General features: G+C 27.5%; 1 protein-coding gene across 3 annotated transcripts; it reads left to right on the top strand.

Annotated features, from left to right (window-relative positions):
• The first annotated feature begins 68 nt into the window (after nt 1-68).
• On the top strand, nt 69-20,402 carry LOC145194523 (FH1/FH2 domain-containing protein 3-like). Of its 3 annotated transcripts, none has more exons than XM_090067792.1 (25): nt 69-608; nt 1,409-1,509; nt 3,561-3,619; nt 4,215-4,282; nt 4,541-4,646; nt 6,142-6,236; nt 6,673-6,778; nt 11,056-11,156; nt 11,348-11,431; nt 11,585-11,644; nt 12,412-12,473; nt 12,609-12,640; nt 12,906-13,026; nt 13,868-14,001; nt 14,132-15,435; nt 15,581-15,763; nt 15,921-16,040; nt 16,802-16,963; nt 17,090-17,205; nt 17,363-17,437; nt 17,531-17,588; nt 17,675-17,809; nt 18,003-18,138; nt 18,303-18,509; nt 19,820-20,402. In XM_090067792.1, exons 1-25 carry the CDS (start codon nt 444-446, stop codon nt 19,831-19,833), a joined length of 3,804 nt encoding a protein of 1,267 aa, XP_089923918.1. In that variant the 5' UTR covers nt 69-443; the 3' UTR covers nt 19,834-20,402. The 3 variants fall into 3 exon arrangements, with proteins under 3 accessions (XP_089923918.1, XP_089923916.1, XP_089923917.1); XM_090067790.1 differs by having other exon boundaries at nt 19,813-20,402; XM_090067791.1 differs by having other exon boundaries at nt 19,274-20,402.
• The last annotated feature ends 1,793 nt before the right edge of the window (nt 20,403-22,195 follow it).

Raw genomic sequence — 22,195 nt, 5'->3', positions numbered from 1 at the left:
GAAATATATTTGCCCAAGATCCCATAATAACAATTGCTTATACATAAACGTAATTGCAAACGTTTTTTATTGAGTTGTATTTGCATAAACATGACAACAACGATGATCATTGATCTTGAATAAAGATTGTTATTTTAATTTTCAGGCACAATAATTCGATTTTAAAGCCACTGATGAAAAAAAAAAAATATTTTTTTTTGTTGGCGAGATTCGGGTTATCAAAATGTTGCGGATTGAAGTACGTCAAACAAAAAAATTGAAATTTTTATATTACAGCGGATGTTATGAAAATGTTGGGATTGAAGTATGTCATCATCACATAAGTTCTTTGTCATGCGCATTTTGGATAAATCTATTTACGCCGACTATGATCATGGCGGATAAAACATTACTGGTGATTACTGTTTACTTGTTCAGCATAACAAAATGATAAGGGAAGCATTATGGCACCATTTGAGAGCAAAGTACAATATTTAGATGATACTGATCCATTTAATAGTACAAGTTTTCCTGAGCCTTCTCGACCACCAACCTATACTTTTAGAGAAAACTTACCAATATGCACCCAATTACCTGCAATTCATCGACTATTAAAAGCACCACATAATGTAGGTTGGTTTACTTTAAATGCAATAGAATATCTGTTGGGTTTTCTCATAAGAAAACTAGAAAGTTTTAGTTGTCTAATTTCTAAATTTAAAACTTACTATTGACATGAATTATAAGTAATATACCTAAATTGACATGAATTATAAGTAATATACCTAAATAATCAAGGAACTGACAAGTGTTTGTGTGTGTGTGTGTAGTGATTATTACAAAAATGAACATACAAGTTATAAAATGATTTTCTAATGAGAAGAAATGAAAGTTGATAAAATCTAAATTAACTTGAGAAATACCTTTATATTAAAAAGAGGTGTTCAACTTACAAATTGATTTAAAAGTGTATCATTTGCAAACAGCTTATTTTTCTTATTAATTATTTCAAATTTATTGTTATAAAGGGTATTTAAAATTAAGGGCGAACTTCTACATGCAACTTTTATTTGAATAAAGTTGTTAAAATGACTCTGTTAGAAATATTTTTACAAGTTTGAATAAGTATGATAATTTCCAATGTAAATTAGTGTAACTCATTTTTATAATTAGCATATTTAAAGAAAAAAAATTAGCATAGTTATAAGCTTTACCAAAAGTTAAAAACTTAAAAATTAAACGTAGTTTAAGTTATCTATAATTACATTTAGATTACTAAATAATTGTGTTAAACAGTTTGAATTTTCTTTTTATCATTTATGCTTCAGTTTAAATTTTTCTAGTTAATTTGCAGTGTTTTAAAGGAACATTATCATTGTCAATTATGAAGTTCTTTTCAGTAAAAGTTTCTATTACCTAATTTTTTCAGATAGAGGATTGTGCACTTCAACTTTCACATAATGGAAACTATTTGGACCTTGAAGCCTCTATTGAAGAACAAGATGAACTTTTGGATGGGTTTCGTGAAAGGTTAATTACTTTTGGGTTCTTTCTTGTTTTTACACTTTGGTTATACTTTATGCAAAAGTCTTAATTATGCAATATTTTGTTTAATTCTATTACTTATTATTTATTTAGGCGAAAATTATATATATATATATATATATATATATATATATATATATATATATATATATATATATATATATATATATATATAATTTTGGTGTTTTTAAAATATCATGGCTTCAAATGATGTTCCTATGTATTTAAATGGTGTTGTATTATTCAGTTTAAAGTAAATTTGTTTTGTATTTTTATAAACCCCTCAAGGTTTTTAGAAAATTTGGTTATATATATAAATATATAGTTTTGTGTGCTATACATATAAAAAAAAATTAATGTTGTTAAATCTTTTTTTTAAGTATATTTTTGGTTTTTGTTTCTGAATTAAAATATTTAGAATAAATTCTTGAAAAAGGAACAAGAAGGTTTAAATTTCTTTAAAAAAAGTTAATTTAAATTTAGCTATTTTTTACAAAATTTAATTGTTTTATATCAGCAATTTTCTTTTTAAGAATTATTTTGAATATAGGCAATCTTCATTCCATAGCAGTTAATAGTTTATTCTGCAAACAAGAAATAAGAGCCAAAAGCAGAGAACACTTTAAACAAGCTCACTAAATTACTCTTGAGTTGTATTTCCACATTCTTCAATGCCTCGTGTGAGGATTAGTTAAGAAAACAACAACCATATTTTGATATGCGCTTATATTTGTGTACATAACATGTTTACATTTAGTAGTTATTTGTTATTAATGCTTTTTATTTTAGTTATCAAAAATTGTTTTTGTTTTGTTTTTTTAAATCATATTCTTTTAAATAGTTTAAATTTATGATTGTTTTATTTTTAAAAGTTAAAAAATTTTTATTATGTAGTTATTGCCTGAGAATCTAGCAGACAAAATCATTAGCAACAGTTATAAAGCTATTAATTGGTTTTCTTGCAAGTATATATTGCTCCTGCAATAGTCCTTTAAGCATGGCATAAAATTCAAAGAATCAGCATTGTTTAGTAGTATATAAGATTATACACATTGGATTGTAACATTGGATTAATTTGCAATAAAAAAAGTAGTTCACTTAATCTGCATTAATCACCCTAAATCCAATGTTAGCTTTATAGCATGGTACTAAATCCATTGCTTTAATTTAGATTTTTTGTTTATTAAAATTAAATTTAATTTGCTGTTTTTATACAAGCTTTACAACTATTGTTTAGAAGTAATTATTTTTATATCCTTATATATATATATATATATATATATATATATATATATATATATATATATATATATATATATATATATATATATATATATAATCCTTTTTTTTATATATATATTTTTTTTGCATTCAAACAGTTATTTTTTTGTTCAGTCTTACTTTTCTGAAAATAAAAAACTAATGTTAAAATTTTCAATGTTTGAATCTTTAAAATGTATATCATTAAAAGATTTTAAAAAGAAAAATTCTTTTGTATATGAATAAATACCATTAGTTCATGCCTTCTTTTTTTAAGTTAAGTATCTTTTATTATATTATGATTCCTTACATTTCTGATGCTATTTTTAGTTCAGTAAATCGTGATATTTTAAGTGTTTTTTTTTTTTTTTATTTTTATTTATTTATTTTTTATTTAATTTATTTTATTTTTTTTTTTATTTATTTAATATTTTTTATTTATTTATTTTTTTATATTTTGTTTATTTATTTTTTTAGTATTTTAAGTTTTTTTTATTTATTTATCTTTAAGTTTTTAATGTTTAAATTATTTGTTTATTGAGAGTTTTTATATATAAAAGTTATACGATTTTTTTTTTATTAATTAAATCATAATATAATTATTGAATTATTCCTGACATACAAATAGTTAATAGAATGAAATATCATTATTTGATAAAGATAAAATTTGTACAGTAAAATTCTATTTTTTAAAATGTGTTCAAAAGTAATTTTTAGAGCTGCTTTTTTCTTTCTTTTTTTTTTAAATCAATAATTTTTGTTAATTTTTTTATTAGTCGTAAAAATACAATTATTCTACGTACCCAACTTTCTGTGCGTGTTCATAACATTATAGGTAAATATATTTATTTATATATATGTATATATTGTATATGAGTTTTTATTATATAAAACTTAATAATTTTCTAAATCTAGAATCAAACTTTAGGAATACTGTATATTCAGTGCATATGTTGATTTGTTAAAAATATTGGTTGTAAAAGTTTAATAGAGCTGAGTTTCAGCATAAGGCACCAGCTTTTATTTGTTCCTCAGAGGTTGAATAATGTTCCAAATTGTTGCCAGAATTTCTGATTTGTATTTATCTTATCTGAATACTAGCTATATTTAGCTCCAAATATGTAACATTAAAGTAAGTGTGAGAGAAAACTTACTGCATGTTTCTATTTTATTTAGTTTTAGCTATAATTTTTTGTACGAAGTTTTTATTTTTTACTGAACTTTTTGTGCATTTATAGAAAAAGTGATTCTGAATAATTAAAAAAAATAAAAAAAAAAAATTAAAAAAAAATTTCAGAAGGTTTTGTACATTACTGTGTTTTAATAGAAATGGAATGTTAAACTTTTTGTACTATTTTGACTATTTTGTTGTATATTTATTGTTAATAATAAAACTTAATTTATAATTTTCCACCTGTATTTTTGTTCAGCAAAATTGTTGACAGCAACAGGACGTGATTTGCGAAGAGCACTCTTTTCTTTAAAGCAAATTTTTCAGGTAAAATTTTTGGAACTTTTTTCTATGATAAATTTCTTTGGATTACTTAACAGAGATTTTTATGAAAAATGTTTAAACAGTTTGTATTGATCAGCAAAAATTTAGTAATTCTAAAAAAAATTAAAAAAGATATTTTGTTTTTTCAAAAGTCATTTTTTCACTGATTTTTTTTTTTATTTATTAAATGAGTATTTCTATAAATAGTTAGTGCATATTTTAATATTAAAATTTTGTACTGTAAAAATGTATTTCTTATAGGATGACAAAGATCTTGTACATGAGTTTGTTACAAATGATGGACTTAGTTGCCTTATTACAGTTGGTACTGATGCAGATCAAAACTACCAGAATTATATTCTGCGTGGTAAGTTGTTTAGATTTTAAATACAATTTATACATACCATTCAAAATTAAAAAATATTTATCTTCTTGTTACAAAACTCAAGGTTGTAAGCTTTTTTGTGTTTGTTTACATGAATACATACATTTTGTTTAAAATTTGCTATATATTTTGTGAAATTTTTTATTGTACAGTTGAATTTTCTGCTGTTTCAAATAAAATCTGTTGTGACTCAAATAAAAAAAGGTTATAAAATTAAAATTTTGTGTAAAAGTATAAACATAAAAAAGTATTTATAAAAATAATAAATAGGAGCTATTAGCATTAAAATTCAAATCCAATAAAACTGCGTCTATTTCTAAAGAATTCATCTTAGAATAAAAAAATCCTATAAATTTTTCTTCTCTTTACAATTGATAGATATTTACTGTATTTTCTAATTTCAGAATATGTTTAAATTTGGAGGTTAATTCAGGAAGCTAGCAATACGGTGTAATGATACATTGGTAGTACTGACATCATATTCTTTTTATTGGATATAAACCATATATATATAGATTTTATTGAATATAGTTTCAATATATTGAATTTAATGTATATAAATAATTATACTAACTTTTATTCCTTCCTTTCCCTAAAGTTTTTATTTCTTCATAAAAAACAGAGTTTTGATAATTTGTTCATTTTTATCTACCAAAAAATTTAAAACTACTATAATTATTGTTTTATTAAAATTACTTTCAACAATTAATAAAGTATTATTTTTTGCAAATATATTACTAGTTTATCTAAAATAGTTATCTAACTGCAGCAGTTGTTTCTTTCAATCAAAAAATATTTTCTATAAATATCATCTAAAAGGAATTAATTAGTTTCATTTGAATTCAACTTTACTAGCAACTCTACTAAGCTAGTCACAAAGTACACCAAGTTTACTTAGAAACCATACGTTAAATGTAAGGCAGCATAATAATCCATCAAAAGGCAAAGTCAATTAACAAGACAATAGTACCCTTTTCTTTAACATACATTTTTGATTCAAAATTCTTGATACCTTAAACTGTAAGTCAGCTCAAAAAAATTAGCAAACAAGTAATTAGATTATTAAAATGCTTCAATGGCTGCACATCAGCTTTCTTACAAAGCTTTTGTTTGGATAGTGAAGAAAAAAAAAATGCTTTTTCAAATTAAACTTATTTTATAATTATGTTATGTATTGTTTGCTATATACAAGTATAAACCTAATAGTGTTTCATTTCTATAAACATTGGTATTTTTGTTTGTTTATAATCAATATTTGAATGAACAAAAATTTTTTTTTAATCTAAAAGCCTCAATGTCCAGACAAATTTAGTCAGGTTCAATCAATCAATGACAATAGTTTGTTGTTAATGGCATTAATTTGTTATTATTATTGTTTTCATTATCAACTTTCTGGAATCCTAAAGTGGCATTAAAGGAAATGAAGTAAATTATAAATAAGAATTTTTAGTGTTATCTTTCTTTTGATTTTTTTAAGCAATTGGTCAGATCATGCTTTATGTAGATGGTATGAATGGTGTGATAGAGCATAATGACACAATACAATGGCTCTATTGTTTACTCTCATCAAAGGTATTTATGTTTAACTCATTTTTTTTTTTTTTTTTTTGTAAATAAAGACTAAAAAATTCACCCAACCAAATTTTTGTTGTTTTAAGTCATCTTTCATAAGTAATTTTTTTTTTTTTTTGTGAACAGTATTTACATACACATGCTCAAAAGTTTGAAAGCTGTGTATGCTTTCACTTTTACTTTATAGAACATGGACACATGAAAAATAAACTTAAGCCAACTTTAAGTTTATTCCACTAGAACTAACACTTCTAGTCTCTGTATGTAAGTTAAGTATACTAATGACTCAAAATCATTCAAGTCAATCATTCAATCACCAAACCTTTTGACAAATTGGTTTTAAATGGGATTTTCTTTTACATATTAAGTTCAGTTAAAATTGTATGCTTATGTTACTACTTTAAGCACCTTTGAAGTAAATAAAATTACTATCTAGTATCGATTAGTGCAAAAAACTTCGCTGAAGCTGCTGCTTGTTTTTGTTGAGTATACTGAAAGTAATTCATTGTTAGTTTGGAAAGCTGCCCAATCAGTCAATCAAGGTACTTATTAAATTAAGGTTTTTTTTTTTTTTAATGTTTAATTTCTGAAAATAAAATTAGTAGTAAGTAAACAATAAGTAGTATCTGTTGTCTTTTTTGTTCATTCGTTGTTCGCCCAACCAAAAGTTTAAGTAAGTAATAATAAAGAATTTAAGTTCTCTTAGTAAGTTTGATACACGTTAATAATAGATGCCAGAAACTTGATAAGGCTTGAGTCAAGTTTGTAATGTTCATATGAGCTCAATTTTTTTGCTTTTTCAAGTATCTAATGCATGTGTGAGCACACCTTAAGAGATGAGCTCACAAAAGTATTAGTAATTATAACACCTGCATTTCTTTTTCTATTATTGTTATTTACCTAATTATTTTCTTAACATCTGCTGGCAAAAAATTCTCAGTTGTTTATTTCAACTTACCTTTTGTATACAAATACAATTTCCTATGCATCTGATCTTCAGCAGAAAAAACATTACCAATTTAAGGCTAGCTATTACTGAAAAATGACAAAACCATAGAAATACATTTTGAAATTTGAAGATATAAAAAAATAAGAAATGTAACATTCAAGCTTTATAAAAATATTAACATTAGACAGTAAAAAGAAGTTACTACATTAATGTAGATAAACTTTAAAAGTTCTTACTGTCAGGAACCTTTGAAATATCTAAAGGCTTATGTAGATAAAGCTGATATTATAGATATCTGATATTATATAAAGCTGATACTATATACATCTGATATCCTGCAATTGGATTTGTAAAAAATTTGTTAACTAATCAACACAATTTTGGGCTTATTTATAAATTAATAGCTTTATGATGCCTCTCTGATAACAAACTTTTCTTTAGAATTTTTTTTTATTGGACTTATGCGGTAACTTCTTTCATTAATTTCAATGTTGCAAGTTTGTATGCATCAGCTATGACTTTAACAAGGTTGTTAAACCATTTACACTAAGGAAAAAAGCATGAGTTGTATTTAGGGGTAGTAATTTTATTATAATTTATAAAAAACCGCTATTTTTGTTTTGTTTTTTGTTTTGTTTATTTTTTTTTCTTGATTTTTTTTTTTTCTTCTTCAAATAAAATCTATAAATAAATCTATAAATAAATCTATAAATAAATCTATAAATAAATCTATAAATAAGGTAAATCTATAGTTTACTGGTATTTCTTGAAGGTTAACATTTACAGCATATAACAGCAGTCAAAAACCTTTTTCAATCTAAGAAGTATAATTGTTAAAAAAACAATTCAAAAAATTGTATGTAATATCAGCAGTAATTATCTCATGCAGGACCCTGATTAATCAATTAAATTTGAAAAGAATAAAGATAAATTGTAAAACAGTTGAATTGGTTAGCAAATTGTTTATTGAACTAGACTTTAACCCTTTAACAGTCCTGTATTTTTTAAAGTTACAGTTGCTGTAAGTCCAGCTTTTTTTTTTGAAGTGGTCTCTAAATGTCCTGTATTTTTTCAAAATCTCCATTTTTTTAACTATTAAATTGTAAAATGTTTTTACTATTTTCAACACTATTAAACAATGCAAAATGTTATTATTTATGTTTAAGAATATATAATTATGCTACAATTGTACAAAATTTAAAAAACATATTCACTAATACTCACTCTTTATGTAATAATTGGCAAAGCATGGAGCTGCACAAAGTCCTACATCACATTCTACACATATCTCAAATCTTTTCGAATTTTGTGTTTGTAACATACCGCACACCTTCTCTGAACATTAATCTTTTTTTCAGAAGCTGGCACATATGAAGTAAAATGTCAATCAATTAATCATAAGGGATTTTTTGCCACCAATTTAGAGTGAGATTTTTTTGGCTATTGATCATATCTTTGAATCATTGATGTGATTAACAGTATTCTAAAATTCAAATGTGTTATATTGGGAACCATTTTTTTACAACTTATTTTGCATTGAAGGCTGCTTGATTAATTAAATGAGTAAATACTTTCTTGTACCACTTTTTTACCCTTTTTCTTTCAACCTCATACGATGTCATCATTTGATCACTTTTATCAACCCCTCCCATATTTTAATTATCAATAACTAAAGGGACTTGCTTTTCTCTCTCAGTTCTCAAAACGTTTTTAGTCCCATCAATAATGCAAGTTGACATGGTATATACATCTTTTTTTTTTTTTTTTTTTCTTTCCAATGTGATATCATTATAACTGTTTTTTCTTTGTAAAAAAACTGTGTTCATTTTTTTTCAACTTTGTTTTGATCGAAATAGGCAAACCTTTTTACTGTCTTTGCACATTATTCCTAGAGTATCTGTAGATCTTAGCAATAAAACTGAAGAAAGCTAATAAGAAGAAAACCAGTTGTCAATGTATAGTTTGTCACCCTGGTCAAGTAAGAAACATTACAACTTTAGTTGCAACGTAGTGATAATCTGAACTTAGAGTATTAGTCAGCTCAGATCCTGTATTAAGTCTATGTATTAAGAGTATGTTGATTAATAGCTGTATTAAGACCCTGTAATTGATTTCCATACATATCCTGAATCTGACTCACATAATCAAAATGTTTTTATATAAAATCTGACACTTTAGCTGTGAATACACTGTTTCCAAGAAAGTCGACCTTTCCACAACAAGTGGCTAATCAATAGATAAATTTTGTGTAGGTGTATATACCTCTTGGTATTTATTAGTCAGATAATCCCACACTATGCTTATTTTGGATAAAACAGGATATTTAATTGGTAATGTAGTAGAATCAACAAAATAAATTTCTCAATCAACTTGAACTTGTTATAAGATAACAACCACTTGATACTTGCAAACAATGGATTTGTGGTGTAATATATTTCATACATGGGCTTCCAAAGTACTCCTTGATATAAAAAATTTCAATATACTGCCTGATCTCTTGAAATGTTACAGGCAACCAGCGTCTCATTCTGGAATTCGCTAATAATTCTTTTTTATTTATAACTTGGGAAGCAAATTGATTGGTCTCATTTACAATAAATTCATAAATTTCATCTGTAAAATAAAGTTTAAACAAATAAAGAGGATCATTTTTTACTATATCCTGGTTGTACCCAGAAACACTGGTAAATGCAAAGGTTTGAACTCTATTTATTGGAGGTTCAGATGTCCATTTGGGTATGTATGAGGATTCGGAAAGTTCATTTTCTAAGGCATTGTCACTAGAACTTACAGCATCAACCAATGCAGGCATTTCTTTTTCTAAACCTAACTCTAACAATTCTGGTTTGGAATTTTCTCCATCAGAAACATCAGATAAACTAAATTTTTCTTCTCAAACCTCACTCAACTATTTGTCTTCATCAAATATATAACTTTCTATCCCTTCATGAGTAAATATTCGCTTTTTTGATGTTTTTTGCACTGAAAAAACTTGCTTGTCTGCCACATTTAAAATAAAATTGAACACGTGTTAAAGTAAATTATTGAAACAAAAGTTCAGTAATTATCCAGTAATAAGTTTTGTGACGATTAGACTTATAATTAATGATGAACAAGAAGAAAATATGAGATGCATTAAACCATGATATTACAGCATAGACATTTGGAAACCATTTTCAGTTTGCGTAATATTACGGCACAGACTGTTAAAGGGTTAAAAACAATTTACAAATTTTTCTTCTACAGAATTACTGGTTACTTATGGAAAAATTACCAGTAAATATAAATACAAAATATGACTGGCTTACTGGTATTTCCTTAGTTGATATCTTTTTTCTATTTCAAGAAATCCAACAAATTTCTTTTCAAGTTATTATCAAACATATTTTCACATTGTCTAAGCTTCTTGAAATAGTCAATAGTTTTGTTAAGTAAAAAAAAAAAGAATGATCAAAGAACTTTGGTTTTACCTTAATTCCAGTTGTAGCTTGTGTAATAAAAGCTTGAATAAGCTCAATTTAGGTAGAACATGAATGCAAAGCAAACAATTGATCTTTTTCTGTTCTGCTTGGCTTGTTTTAAAACTCTGATCTCTAATTTATATACAGTTTGAGAAACATGCAGATGATAACTTCTATGATTGAAAGTTTAAAATATGTCTTTTAATTTATGTGCACAGGACTCAAAGTAATTTTAGATACATCAGTCTAGTGGTTTTAAAATTTGCTTAAAATGAATGGTGAAGCATTCTTTACAACTTAAAATTAAAAAATGCATTAAGATGGTTTAGGACAGATATGAACCATTATTTTGAGTCCTGTATTTTTTTTCAGTATATTGTTTTAAAGATAAATGTGATTTTAATGAAAGGTCAAACACCAATGAAAGGCATTATTGATATACTTAATGAGTCAGAAGGTAATAATACAGATGAAGATCTTCTGGTGTATGCACTAACTCTTGTTAACAAAGTAAATTTTTTTTATTTTGTTAAGTTATGTTTAATAAGTTATTCTTGCAGACTTGCTATTTTCATCTATGCACTTATCTTAAAAAGTTAGTTTGTTTTTGACTCATCCTTTCCTCTATAACCAACTGGCCTTGTTCAAGTTGAAAACTATGTAATTTAAAAAAAAATTCACCTTTTTGACATGTTTTTTAGGTTTTATATGGTATTCCAGATCAAGATAATTTTTATAATGTTGTTGATGCACTTGAAGAGCAGTTTATGGAAGCCATCTGCCAAGTGAGACTTCAATATTAATAAGTTGACATTTTATACTTTTGAAATCTCAGTGGTCATCAATGTTTTATTTAAGTTTTATTTTTTACTTCTGAGATAAAGTTGTGATCTTTGGTTTTTGATTTTTAAACTTTTATAGAAAATTTTAATCTTTAGAAACTAAATAATCGAACGCCCAGAAACAATGAACTTGTGGAGCAGTGTAATATATATGAGGTGTGTAATAGATAATATGCATTAGCTTTTTGCTCAAAATCAAGTTTTTAAAGTCCGATTTAATTTAATGATAAACTATAATTGTTAATTAAGGAAATTAAAAAGAATCTGAAATTTTAATTTAAACTTTTCTCTACAAAATGTGATCAATCACTAAAAAAAAAAAAAACTAAAAATAAAATTCTAAAAGTATTTTTTTTAAGGGTGGAAATAATTCTATTTTAAATTAATTTGTTAAACAAATCTTTATACAACTTTTTGGAAGAATACATTTAGTTCTAGTTTTATTTTTATATATATCTTCACCAAAAATCTAAAACAATTTTTTACTAAAAAATAGTCGTTGATAATAACATCTTAGGTTTTGAAAACTTATTTTGTGGACTAATTTTCTTAATTTTTGTTTAATTAATTTAGCTTTTCTTAAGTTTTCTTTTTGTATGAGAAGATTTGTTAAATGAAGTTATCTTTCTTAAAGTAGTCTTTTTAAAAAAGATTTTATCTTAGGAAAGTGGCCTTTTTTAAAAAGTCTTTGGGTCAAAAAAATGTTTTGTGTATATTTTTTTATGTATTTTTCTATTAACATATTTTTGGTGCATCTTTTGTATTGCATAACTTTCAGTGTTTTTGAAGCCACAATCCAGCTTAAAATGAAATTACATAATGAATATGTACAGCTATGTTCATTATGTAATTTCATTTTAATTCACTTTTTCATCTAATTTTTTTTTGGTTTTCTCACCAAAAAATATTCTGTTTTTTTTAAGTTGTCAATTAAAGCAGAAGATGATGATGTATCAAAACATCTTAATATTCCTGGTGGTGTAAGGTATGTGGCTCAAGGAGTATACGTTTTAGTAAAAATAATCTTCCATTATTAAATTTTTTTTTTAGGATAGTTATGTTAGGATTTGAAGATTATCTTTTTACATAACTATTTGATAGTTTTTTCTATCGTAAACAGGCAGCAACGAAGAATTACCAAGTCTCCTGATGGTAATTTTTCTTTTTAGTTCTGTATAAATTTAAAATGAATAAAATCTTTTTTTGACAAGGAGATATACTTTTTACCTTCCTTTTCTTTTCCAGAAATATTGTGGTTGTAAAAATTGTCTTATCCATAATTTTCTCTCTAAATGTATTACAGTGTTTGCACATCAAAAGATGTTCTGAAGTTGTTAACAATCCATTATCCTTTGCTTCCTTGAAATGCTTAATATTTATATATAACAGAGAGTATGTCTTTTTTTTTTTTTTGTAGAACGTCGAAGGAGTCGTAGGCATTCTTTTACAAAGAATTCACCTAATGCCTCATCTAAACCATTTGATAAACAAACTGTTTCTAAGGAAACAGAGGAAGATAAAAGAAAAAAATTAACGAGGTAATTTTTTTTTAAGAATCATAAAAATTTTGTTATGTTTTCATTTTACAGTAGTTTCAAAATAGTAAAAACATTAAATATACATAAGTAAAATGTTATGGTAATATAAAAAAGCAAATATTTAAAGTGTTCAAAAGTTTTTTGCACTTTAAATTTAACCAAAAAAACAAACAGAAAATCAATATTTAGTGTGTCCACCTTTAGTCTTAATACAACTTGAGACTCATCTTGGCATAGACTCAATTGGTATTCTATACCAGATTTCCTTTACCAATTCTTTGAGCTGTTCCAGACTGGTAATTTGAAATTTGGCCAATTCAAGGTCTATCCATACCCAGATGTTCTCTAAAGGGTTCAAATCAGGTGAGTATGGTTGCCAAGGACTTGCTACAATATTGTTTTCTTCAAGCTATTCCTTTGTACAATATGCGGTATGAACTGTAGCGCCATCTTGCTGAAACTTTGAATCTTTATCTCTAAACTCAAGATTATCTATTGTTGGAATTATGTTGTTTCCCAGGATATCTACATATAATCTACAGTTGATTTTACTGGAATATGTTTGGCACATACCTATACCTTTGTAATTAAAATATGACTCAATGGTCCAATACCTTCTTTCACAACACCATTTGAGTCTTCTTTGCTTATCATATGGCCTCAGGAATGGTTTTTTAAAGCAGAATAAACTCCAATTTTAAATTTATTACTTTAACTCATATATTGAAAATAATGCGCCTAAACTTTTGAAAAAAAAACTTTGTAATAATTTTTTCTGTAAATAAACTGTATAATATTAAATAATAAAGTATAGAATGAATTTTAAAAATTTGCTTTATAGAGAGCGAAATTTAAGAGAAGACATTGAAAGTAGCACTTCATCAAAATTAGATATGCAAGAGAAAATTGATGAAAATGCTGTAAAAGTCAAAGCAAAAATAGGACATATAGACAAAGAAATGCCATCAAAACCAGGTAGTTACAGCCATAAAGCTGATGATAATACATTACTGATGTAACAAAATATAAAGAGTGTATTATAAATAATTATTTCAGCATGGAATTGTCATTTAGAAATTTTCAAAACTGTTGTTAAAATTTTTAGTACATTTGTTCCAAAATGGTCATACTAATGCTCAAAGAGGTGTTGGTAAACTTAATGCGCCTGTGACTGATGATCCATCTCGAAGCCCTCATTTAAACATGAGAGAAACTTTTGACTTAGCAGACCAAGATGAGGTTCCTGGTAAACCATCACTTCGTGAGCGATTAGCAGAACGGCAAAAACAAAAAAATGAGAGGTTGCACTCTGAAACTGATACTATTGCTCCAGGGCCAGTATCACCTACAAAAATATCTAATCAAGATGAGTTTGAGCACAGTCGTAAAGCTAGTAGTACAGAAGCAGATGCAGAGAACCGTCGGATGATGTTGCGGATGATGTACAATGCTTCCCTTGATAAAAATGATCATGAACAATTAGACTTAAAAAATTTAAATATAAATGAATCATTAGCTGAGCGGAAAGCTATGCTGCACAATGATAAAATTGATGAAGAAGTGGAAGATAAAACAAAGCTTAATGAACTAGATAGTTTGAAAGGAAGTATTCAAGCTCAAAGTAGTAAACTCAGAGCTGAAACTGAAAAGCAGGAAAAAGAAAAAAAAGAAGAGAAATCAAGTTTCTTAAATAAAGTTAAATCTGTAATCAGTGTAAAGCCTCCTGAATCTCCTCAGGAATCAATGAATAATAAAGCGCTTAGATCTACTGAAGAAATTGAATTAGAAAGCAAAGTATTGCGTACTCGAAAATTATGTATTTTAGAATATGATTTTACAGACTTAAATGAGAGTGATGATTATGACTTTTTAGGGCCTCCTCCTAAATCCCTGTCACTTATGTCAACTGACGGTGGTCCTCCACTACCCCCACCTCCACCTGGATTTGGTGCACCTCTACCACCCGGGATGGGTCCTCCTTTACCACCTGGGATGGGTCCTCCACCTCCACCACCAGCTCCTAGTATGCCTGCCCCACCACCTGGTCCTCCCATTCCTGGTGATTTAGGCAAGCAAAAAGCACATGATCGAAAATATGTACGTCTTTTTTGGCAAGAAATAAAACCTGGAACATTACAACAAGGAATGGATAAAACCATATGGGCTTCTATTACACCAGTTGAAGTTGATACTAAGAAGCTAGAACATTTGTTTGAAAATCGTGTAAAGGCTTCATTAAAGCATAGCGATTCAATAACTGATAAAGTTGTTAAAAAAGAAATATCTGTTTTAGATTTAAAACGCGCTCAAGCAATTAATATAGTTTTAACTAAGCTACCTCCTGTGCGTGTTATCAAGCAAGCAATACTAGATATGGATGGAGCTGTTATAGATCGAGAGGGCATTGAGGTAGTTTAGCTTTTATTTTCAGTTTTATAAAAGGTTGTTCTACTTAACAGTAATAATATTAGTATATTTATTTATTAATGATAAATCAGTAATAATAAATTTATATTTAGCATAAGTTCTTTTTTTTTTTTCTCTTGCTAATTAGAAAATTATGGTTATGATTCCAACTGATGAAGAAAAAACAAAATTACAAGAGGCACAAATCCAGTTTCCAGACACCCCTTTTGCTCATGCAGAAAACTTTTTAATGACACTATCTTCAATTACAGAACTCTCAGCTAGGCTCAATTTGTGGAGCTTTAAAATGGATTATGAAACCAATGAGAAGGTAAAAGTTTTTTTCTCTTTCCAGCAAATAAAATTGTTGACGATGACAACAAATGATTAATCAAATAGATCAAGGTCAAGATTACAGTCAAGATATATATCTTGACTGTAATTACCATATTAAATATATATATATAATGTTTTTTTTTTGTTTTTAGGAAATAGGTGAAGCTCTTAGTGACTTAAAGTGTCTATGTGAAGAAGTAAAGAAAAGTGACACATTTAAGAAAATACTTGGTTTGCTGCTGTCTGTTGGAAACTTTTTAAATGGGGTTAATGTAAGTTGTCCTACATCTTACTTATAAATAAAAAGATTCATTATTGAATGTGTGAGAATTTAAACATTTTCACTATAGATCTGCATTACCGACTTTTTTAAACTTGCCGGCCTTGCCGAGATTACTGAACTGGTCTTGCCGAGACAATTTGCCAAAAGTCGGCAATTATACTAAATAGACAATATTACAAAAAGCTGGAACATTACATACAGCAAGTTTGTTTTCATTAGACGTCAGTAGCCACCTGTTGCCGTGAATTGTCGGCGTAGTCGACAATTCGCGGTAACCAACGCCTCGCATTGCCGACTTTCGGCAAGTAACAGTCGGCAAGACCAGCTCGGTAATCTCGGCAAGGTCGGCAAGTCTAAAAAAGTTGGTAATGCAGGCTCTTAATTTTTACCGTTGACTTATTTGAGTGTGTCTATGACTGTATAACTTTACTTTTTTTTTACAATTGTCATTGTTCATTTTGTAGATATTTAATGCTTCGCTTATATTTAATCCATTACAAAATTTGCTATTTTAATGTTCTGAGTGTAATGTATAATGTAAAAATGATTAGATTGTGGAACTTCTTGATTAATATATTTTTGCTTAACATTTCATTGAGTTCTTTGTTTTATTCCACTTTATGACTTATATGATTTGAGTGTTCTGTATAAGCAATTTTTTTCTGCATTACCTTATGTTCCAGTCCATTTCTTACAAAATATATTTTTATGAAACTTTGTATGATATTAGAAAGCTATAACTTTCATTAGATCAAGGGTTTTAATCCTCAATACCTGGAGAAAGTTCCAGAAGTGAAAGATACTGTTCATAAGCAGACCTTACTTTTTCATATCTGTACCATGGCTATGGAAAAGTACCCAGATTCTTCTGATCTGTACAGTGAATTTGGTTCATTACATAGAGCATCCAGGGTAAGCACTAAGATAAGTAATACAGTTTTATTTTTTAGTACTCTAGTAGTTCTTTAGTTTTTGTATTTTACAACAATTCTTTTTAATAAAGTTTTCCATTTACTTTTATTAAAAGAAACTTTTTAGTGTGACTATGATAACATCTACCAAATGCTTCGCAAACTTGATGATATGTGCAAGAAGTCTTGGGAGTATCTTCGTCTTATAGCTAAACATGACAGTTCTTCTCCTCTTAAGCAAAAGTATTCCTATTACTATATGTTTGTTTAAAAAATTGTTATTTGTTGCATGCAGTACTTTTTCAGTTTTACACATGAGGGTTGATATTTAATCAAAAGATTTTGAAATATGACTATTTGTTTGTTTGTTTGTTTAAACTTTTATTAATTTTATTCCTAGATTAACGGATTTTTTGGGTGATGCAGGAGAAAGAATTGCAATATTGAAAGTTGTTTATCGTCGAGTAAATAATAGGTCAGTTTTTGGTTGTTGGTAACAATACACTTTTTGTTTATTTTTATATTTTGAACTTTTTACATGTTTTTTGTTTTGTTTTTTTTCTTCAAGGTTCACAAAACTGCTTATGTATTTGGGGATGACTCATCGCAATGCCAAAGAGCTTAAGGTTAAAACTTACATTAGTATTCATTTTTTGATTTATCTAAAGTTTTTTTTTTTTTTTTTTTCTCAATACACTCTTTCTCTTTTTAGCCTCACTCATTTTGTAAGATCCTTAGTGAGTTTTCACTTGAGTATCGTACAGTTCGCCTGCGTGTTCTTGAAACAAAAAAAAGAAAGGAAAACATAAGAAAACGTACAAAAACGAGAGGGAAACTTATAACAGAGGTAAACGACTGTTTTTTGTTTTTGTTTTTTTTATTGTTAATAAAAACTCTTTAATTCATTACATTGGTAGAGAACAGAGACTTGTTAATGTCAGCGAATAAAATTTTTAAAAATAATTTTGAAACCCAATCGCAATTTTTTCAATTTCAAACTTTTTCAACTTTTTCAAATTTTTATGGTTTTTGCTTAAAAGTCAGAGAACTTTTCTGGTGCTACCACTGCAATTCCACTTCAAGTTGAAAACAAATCTGAAGGAGAAGAAACAATGCATCTCTTATCTAAAGCTATTACTGAAGGTGCTGATCCTAGCTCTCTATCTCCAGCTAAAGGTATATACCACAGCTAAGCTGTATTTATGACGCGCACTTATAAATACACACTTACAGATGCACACATGCGCTTACATTGTATACTTATGCACACATGCACACAATTACAAATATACAGTTATATATCCAGGTAAGCTATTTAATGATTTTATTGATTTTAATAGCTCGTATTCGTAAGAAAGTAGGAAGCAATAATAACTTAGAAAAACCTCTAAGTGCATCAACATTGAGCGGCAGTATTAGCAGCTACGACACTGACGATCAAACTGATCAAATGATGGATATGCTAGTTAAATCTGCAACTGCTGGAGAGAAAAAATCTCGCATACGTAAGAATCGTGCGCGAGATGCAAAATCAACACGCAAATCAGGTAATACTTCTTCTATTTGTACTTTCGATTTGTTGTTATTGATCTTTTGAGTCTCCTTACTACCTTTAAAAAAGCCACTTGGTATAATTTTTGGCAAACGAAAATTCTTCTAATGGTTATAGTATCGACTTTGAAAAAGTACAGAATAAAAACAGCACAATAGGAATTGATTATTTTAAGTATCTACTTCTCACGTTGAGGATAAACTTATAATGTTTTCTTTTTTTCAGCATTATCTTATTTGATGCTGAAATGTATTTATAATTGAATACAAATAAATATAATATTGTAATTATAAATGTGAGCCAAATCAAAAGGTTGTGAGTTCAATGAGAAATCAATTAAGATAATCGGTACTAACTGTTGATTTCTATTGATTTTGAAATATGCTGACTCATGGAATGATTTTCTATCCAAATTCTGTTCTAATCGATTTCACCCCCATCCCATCCCACCCCACCCCACCCCCCTTTGATTTGGCAGTTCACAAATACTATTAAATTATTTTAACTAATATTGAAAATTGAAAAGGTTACAAATTTATATCTTTAACGTGGTAGGTAGACATAGTAATCAGTTTTTACTAAAAATATTGTTAATAGGGCTCTCTTTCTAAACATGGCAGAGTAGATAAGAGGATGTCAAATAATTTATATCAGTTTTACGGATATCTCTATTGTCTCAGATAGCGGACAAAGTCATAGAACACCCTTCTGAAACCGGTCTCTTTAAAATTAAGTTATTCGCACAATCCCTCAATTTAGATTTTGGGTCTGAAGAATGATCGCAGGACACCGACGCAAGAATTTCATGTCAATGCTTAACATACAAAGTTATGGTTAGCTATCAAATACACCTTCGCAAAGATATATTTTTTTAGAGATTTCATTATTTTATTTTATCTGCATAAAATTTTTTTTAACTAAAAACTTGAACTAACGCGTACTCGTACATGTCTTCCCGTGTGAGTCGAAACGCCAATTTGTACACCCGTGTGTATAAGTCGAATGTAAAAGTATGACCAAAAAGAATAAAATGTATAGCAAAAAAAATGGCTTGCAGCCATAAATGAAAAAGTTATACTAATGATCTATAAAGACTTTTTGCAAAATCCATTAAATCGAAATAGAACTAATATTTTCATAGTTAATATCCAAACACTAACAGTTAATTTAATTTCAAATTAATAAATTATGATCAAATTTAATTTTGATACTATATCATGTCCGCTATCTAATGCTATAGGCTTCGTCGTAAGGTCTTTTTTAATGTAAATTACCTGATATTACGTAACTTCTTTAAGTTCGTAGAACACGAACATTAAACAACGGGTTAACGCCGGAAGAAATGAAAGCATTACAGCAACAAGCAATGGAAATGGACGATGAGTAGCTTCGACATGCTTCTGATGTGAATAAATTCTTCGGCGTTGACGGCGAGTTAATATGTTATAAATATTTGCTTTTTATATATGTAGATAATATTACCTCGTTTAAATTAGATATACCTATTTACGTCTTTTGTATTAAAAAATGGAAATTAGGAAAGAATTCAACTTTAAAAGACACCAAAAACAGAAAAGAAATAAAAATTGCCAACAATTTTTTGTTGTTGTTGGATTATTTTTCCATTTTTGTTTAAATTTTCGATTCAAAGTTTTTTAACTATTTTTTTAATGATTGTTTTTTTGTGTGTTAATAAAAAGTAACAAGAAGAATCCAAGATGAATTCTTGTTATAGATTTTTATATGAATTTTTATTTTTCCTTAACAGATGTGTTCAATCTTTCCAATGATTTTCTATTTTTCTATTAATCTCGTTTTTTAAAAAATGAATATTCCGTGTGAATAGGGTTTTTATTTACAAAATAAATAGGTTAGATGTTTGAAAAAACGATTTGTATATTGTGTTCAACTTATTCCAGTTGCCGTTTCCTTCGTTTTTTTAACCTTGTGTCTTTATCCACTTATAAATGATTACCTTGAGTTGGGATTTTATACATTTCAACAACTTTTAAGTTTAAGTTATGATAAATGTTCAATGTGGATGCATTGGTTATTTCACCAAGTGTATGCCATTTCTGTAAGACATCCTTACCGAGAGCACTTTGATTTCTAATTCTTTATAATCAATAAGCTAACGTAAAGATACAGTACCATGCCTACAACAACTCCTTGCCACTAGCATTGCAACTACATTTTAAATAAAATACTGCACTAGTACTGACGCAAATGTATATAAATTTCCAATTTAATGCACTTTATAAGTGACGCAAATTTATTGATTTTTAAGTGCTTTTCTTTAAAAAGCTTAAAAAGTTTTAATGGGTTTTGATTATGACGAGAGTTCTTTCCACTAAGAAAGAAATGTTTTGATCTGTCTCATGAGTTTTTATTTTGTTGCCTATTATCGAGGTTACCAATGTTCTAAAGTTTGTTACGTAGAAGGTGAATTTTATTAGAAAATGATTACCTCAATAATCATACTACTGTTTAAAACAATCGATATTTTTTTATTCCTATAAAAATTTTAGTCGATTTTGATTTTTACAAACATCACAATATAGCGCGATTACCGATTTGTAAAAAAGGTGAAATTCAAACTAAAGATTATGGTCGTGCGATCGTAAAGCTCCATCTGTGTGCGTTAAGGTTTTGCAATTTGGTTTTAGCCTACATTACTTGGCTTTATAGTTAGTGTTGCGTCGTTCCATCCTAAATCAATCCCAAAATGTGAAGAACAAATTTTTAAGTTCTCATCAAACACTGAAAAATGATTAATTTATTGATAATATAATTATATTATCAATAAATTAATCATTTTTTAGCTAAGATAATTCATTTACTAATGACCCTAGGTAATTTAAATTATGAAACAATACATTAAAAAGATAACACGATATAGATAAAATAAAGATTAAAAATAACATTAATATACATGAATTATATTTGTTTTTGAAAATACCACCTTAAAAAGCTGAAAGCGTAAATCATTTCGTCGTTTAATCGTGTTCGATTTTTTGAGTATAAAAATCCAGCCGCTGAGAATGCTCGTTCGGACTCCGCACTTGTTGGCCGTATTGATAGTATATAATCATACGCTTTTTTGAAGGTGATTACCATTTGTGACACCACTTTCAAATAACGACTAAAAAAAAATTTCTTTTTGAATTTTAGAAGTTATCCTTTCTACGCTTATAGGTAGTGTTTGTGTTGCTGCCAATCCTTTTTCCATAACTTCATTTAATTCTTCACTATTATATTTTTGATCTTATTATCACACTTTTTGTTTGATAAATCCTCGCTCATTTGAGCATCACTATCACTATTCACGTCTGCTGATGTAATTATATCTGCCGAGTTTAGACGCCTTATTTGGTTATTATAATATTTTTTATTTTGGGCACTTGTATTTGGTACAAAAATATCTGGGATTTTCAATGAAGAAACCTGGGCAATTTCAAGATAATAAACTATGCTGCTTTATAGTGTTCTCCTCTCTTTAATTCGGTGACTCAAGGTGGCACACAAATGTTTTCCAATTTCGGATTGTTGTTGTTTAATTTTGGTCAATATAAACTCTAATGCAATGCCAGCTGTAATTAATGTTGCGTCTCGTCGACAAAGTGCTTCCACAGCTTTTTTGTAAAGAACTGATATAACTGTCAGCTGTAGAGCATGGGTAAA

This window comes from Hydra viridissima, unplaced genomic scaffold (genome assembly GCF_058129835.1).
Source record: "Hydra viridissima isolate aposymbiotic clone 2 unplaced genomic scaffold, HvirCarnegie_v1 scaffold_12, whole genome shotgun sequence".
Classification (NCBI taxonomy): Eukaryota; Metazoa; Cnidaria; class Hydrozoa; order Anthoathecata; family Hydridae; genus Hydra; species Hydra viridissima.
The sequence above is the reverse complement of the archived record's forward strand: the minus strand, read 5'-3'. Positions and strand labels throughout refer to the sequence as shown.

Excerpts from the sequence above, each read along its gene's own strand:
- LOC145194523 (XM_090067790.1), top strand. The coding sequence starts at position 444 with ATGGCACCATTTGAGAGCAAAGTACAATATTTAGATGATACTGATCCA. Across the intron at positions 4,647-6,141 it reads CCAGAATTATATTCTGCGTG|CAATTGGTCAGATCATGCTT; the intron begins GTAAGTTGTTTA and ends GATTTTTTTAAG. Across the intron at positions 15,764-15,920 it reads ATTATGAAACCAATGAGAAG|GAAATAGGTGAAGCTCTTAG; the intron begins GTAAAAGTTTTT and ends TTTTGTTTTTAG.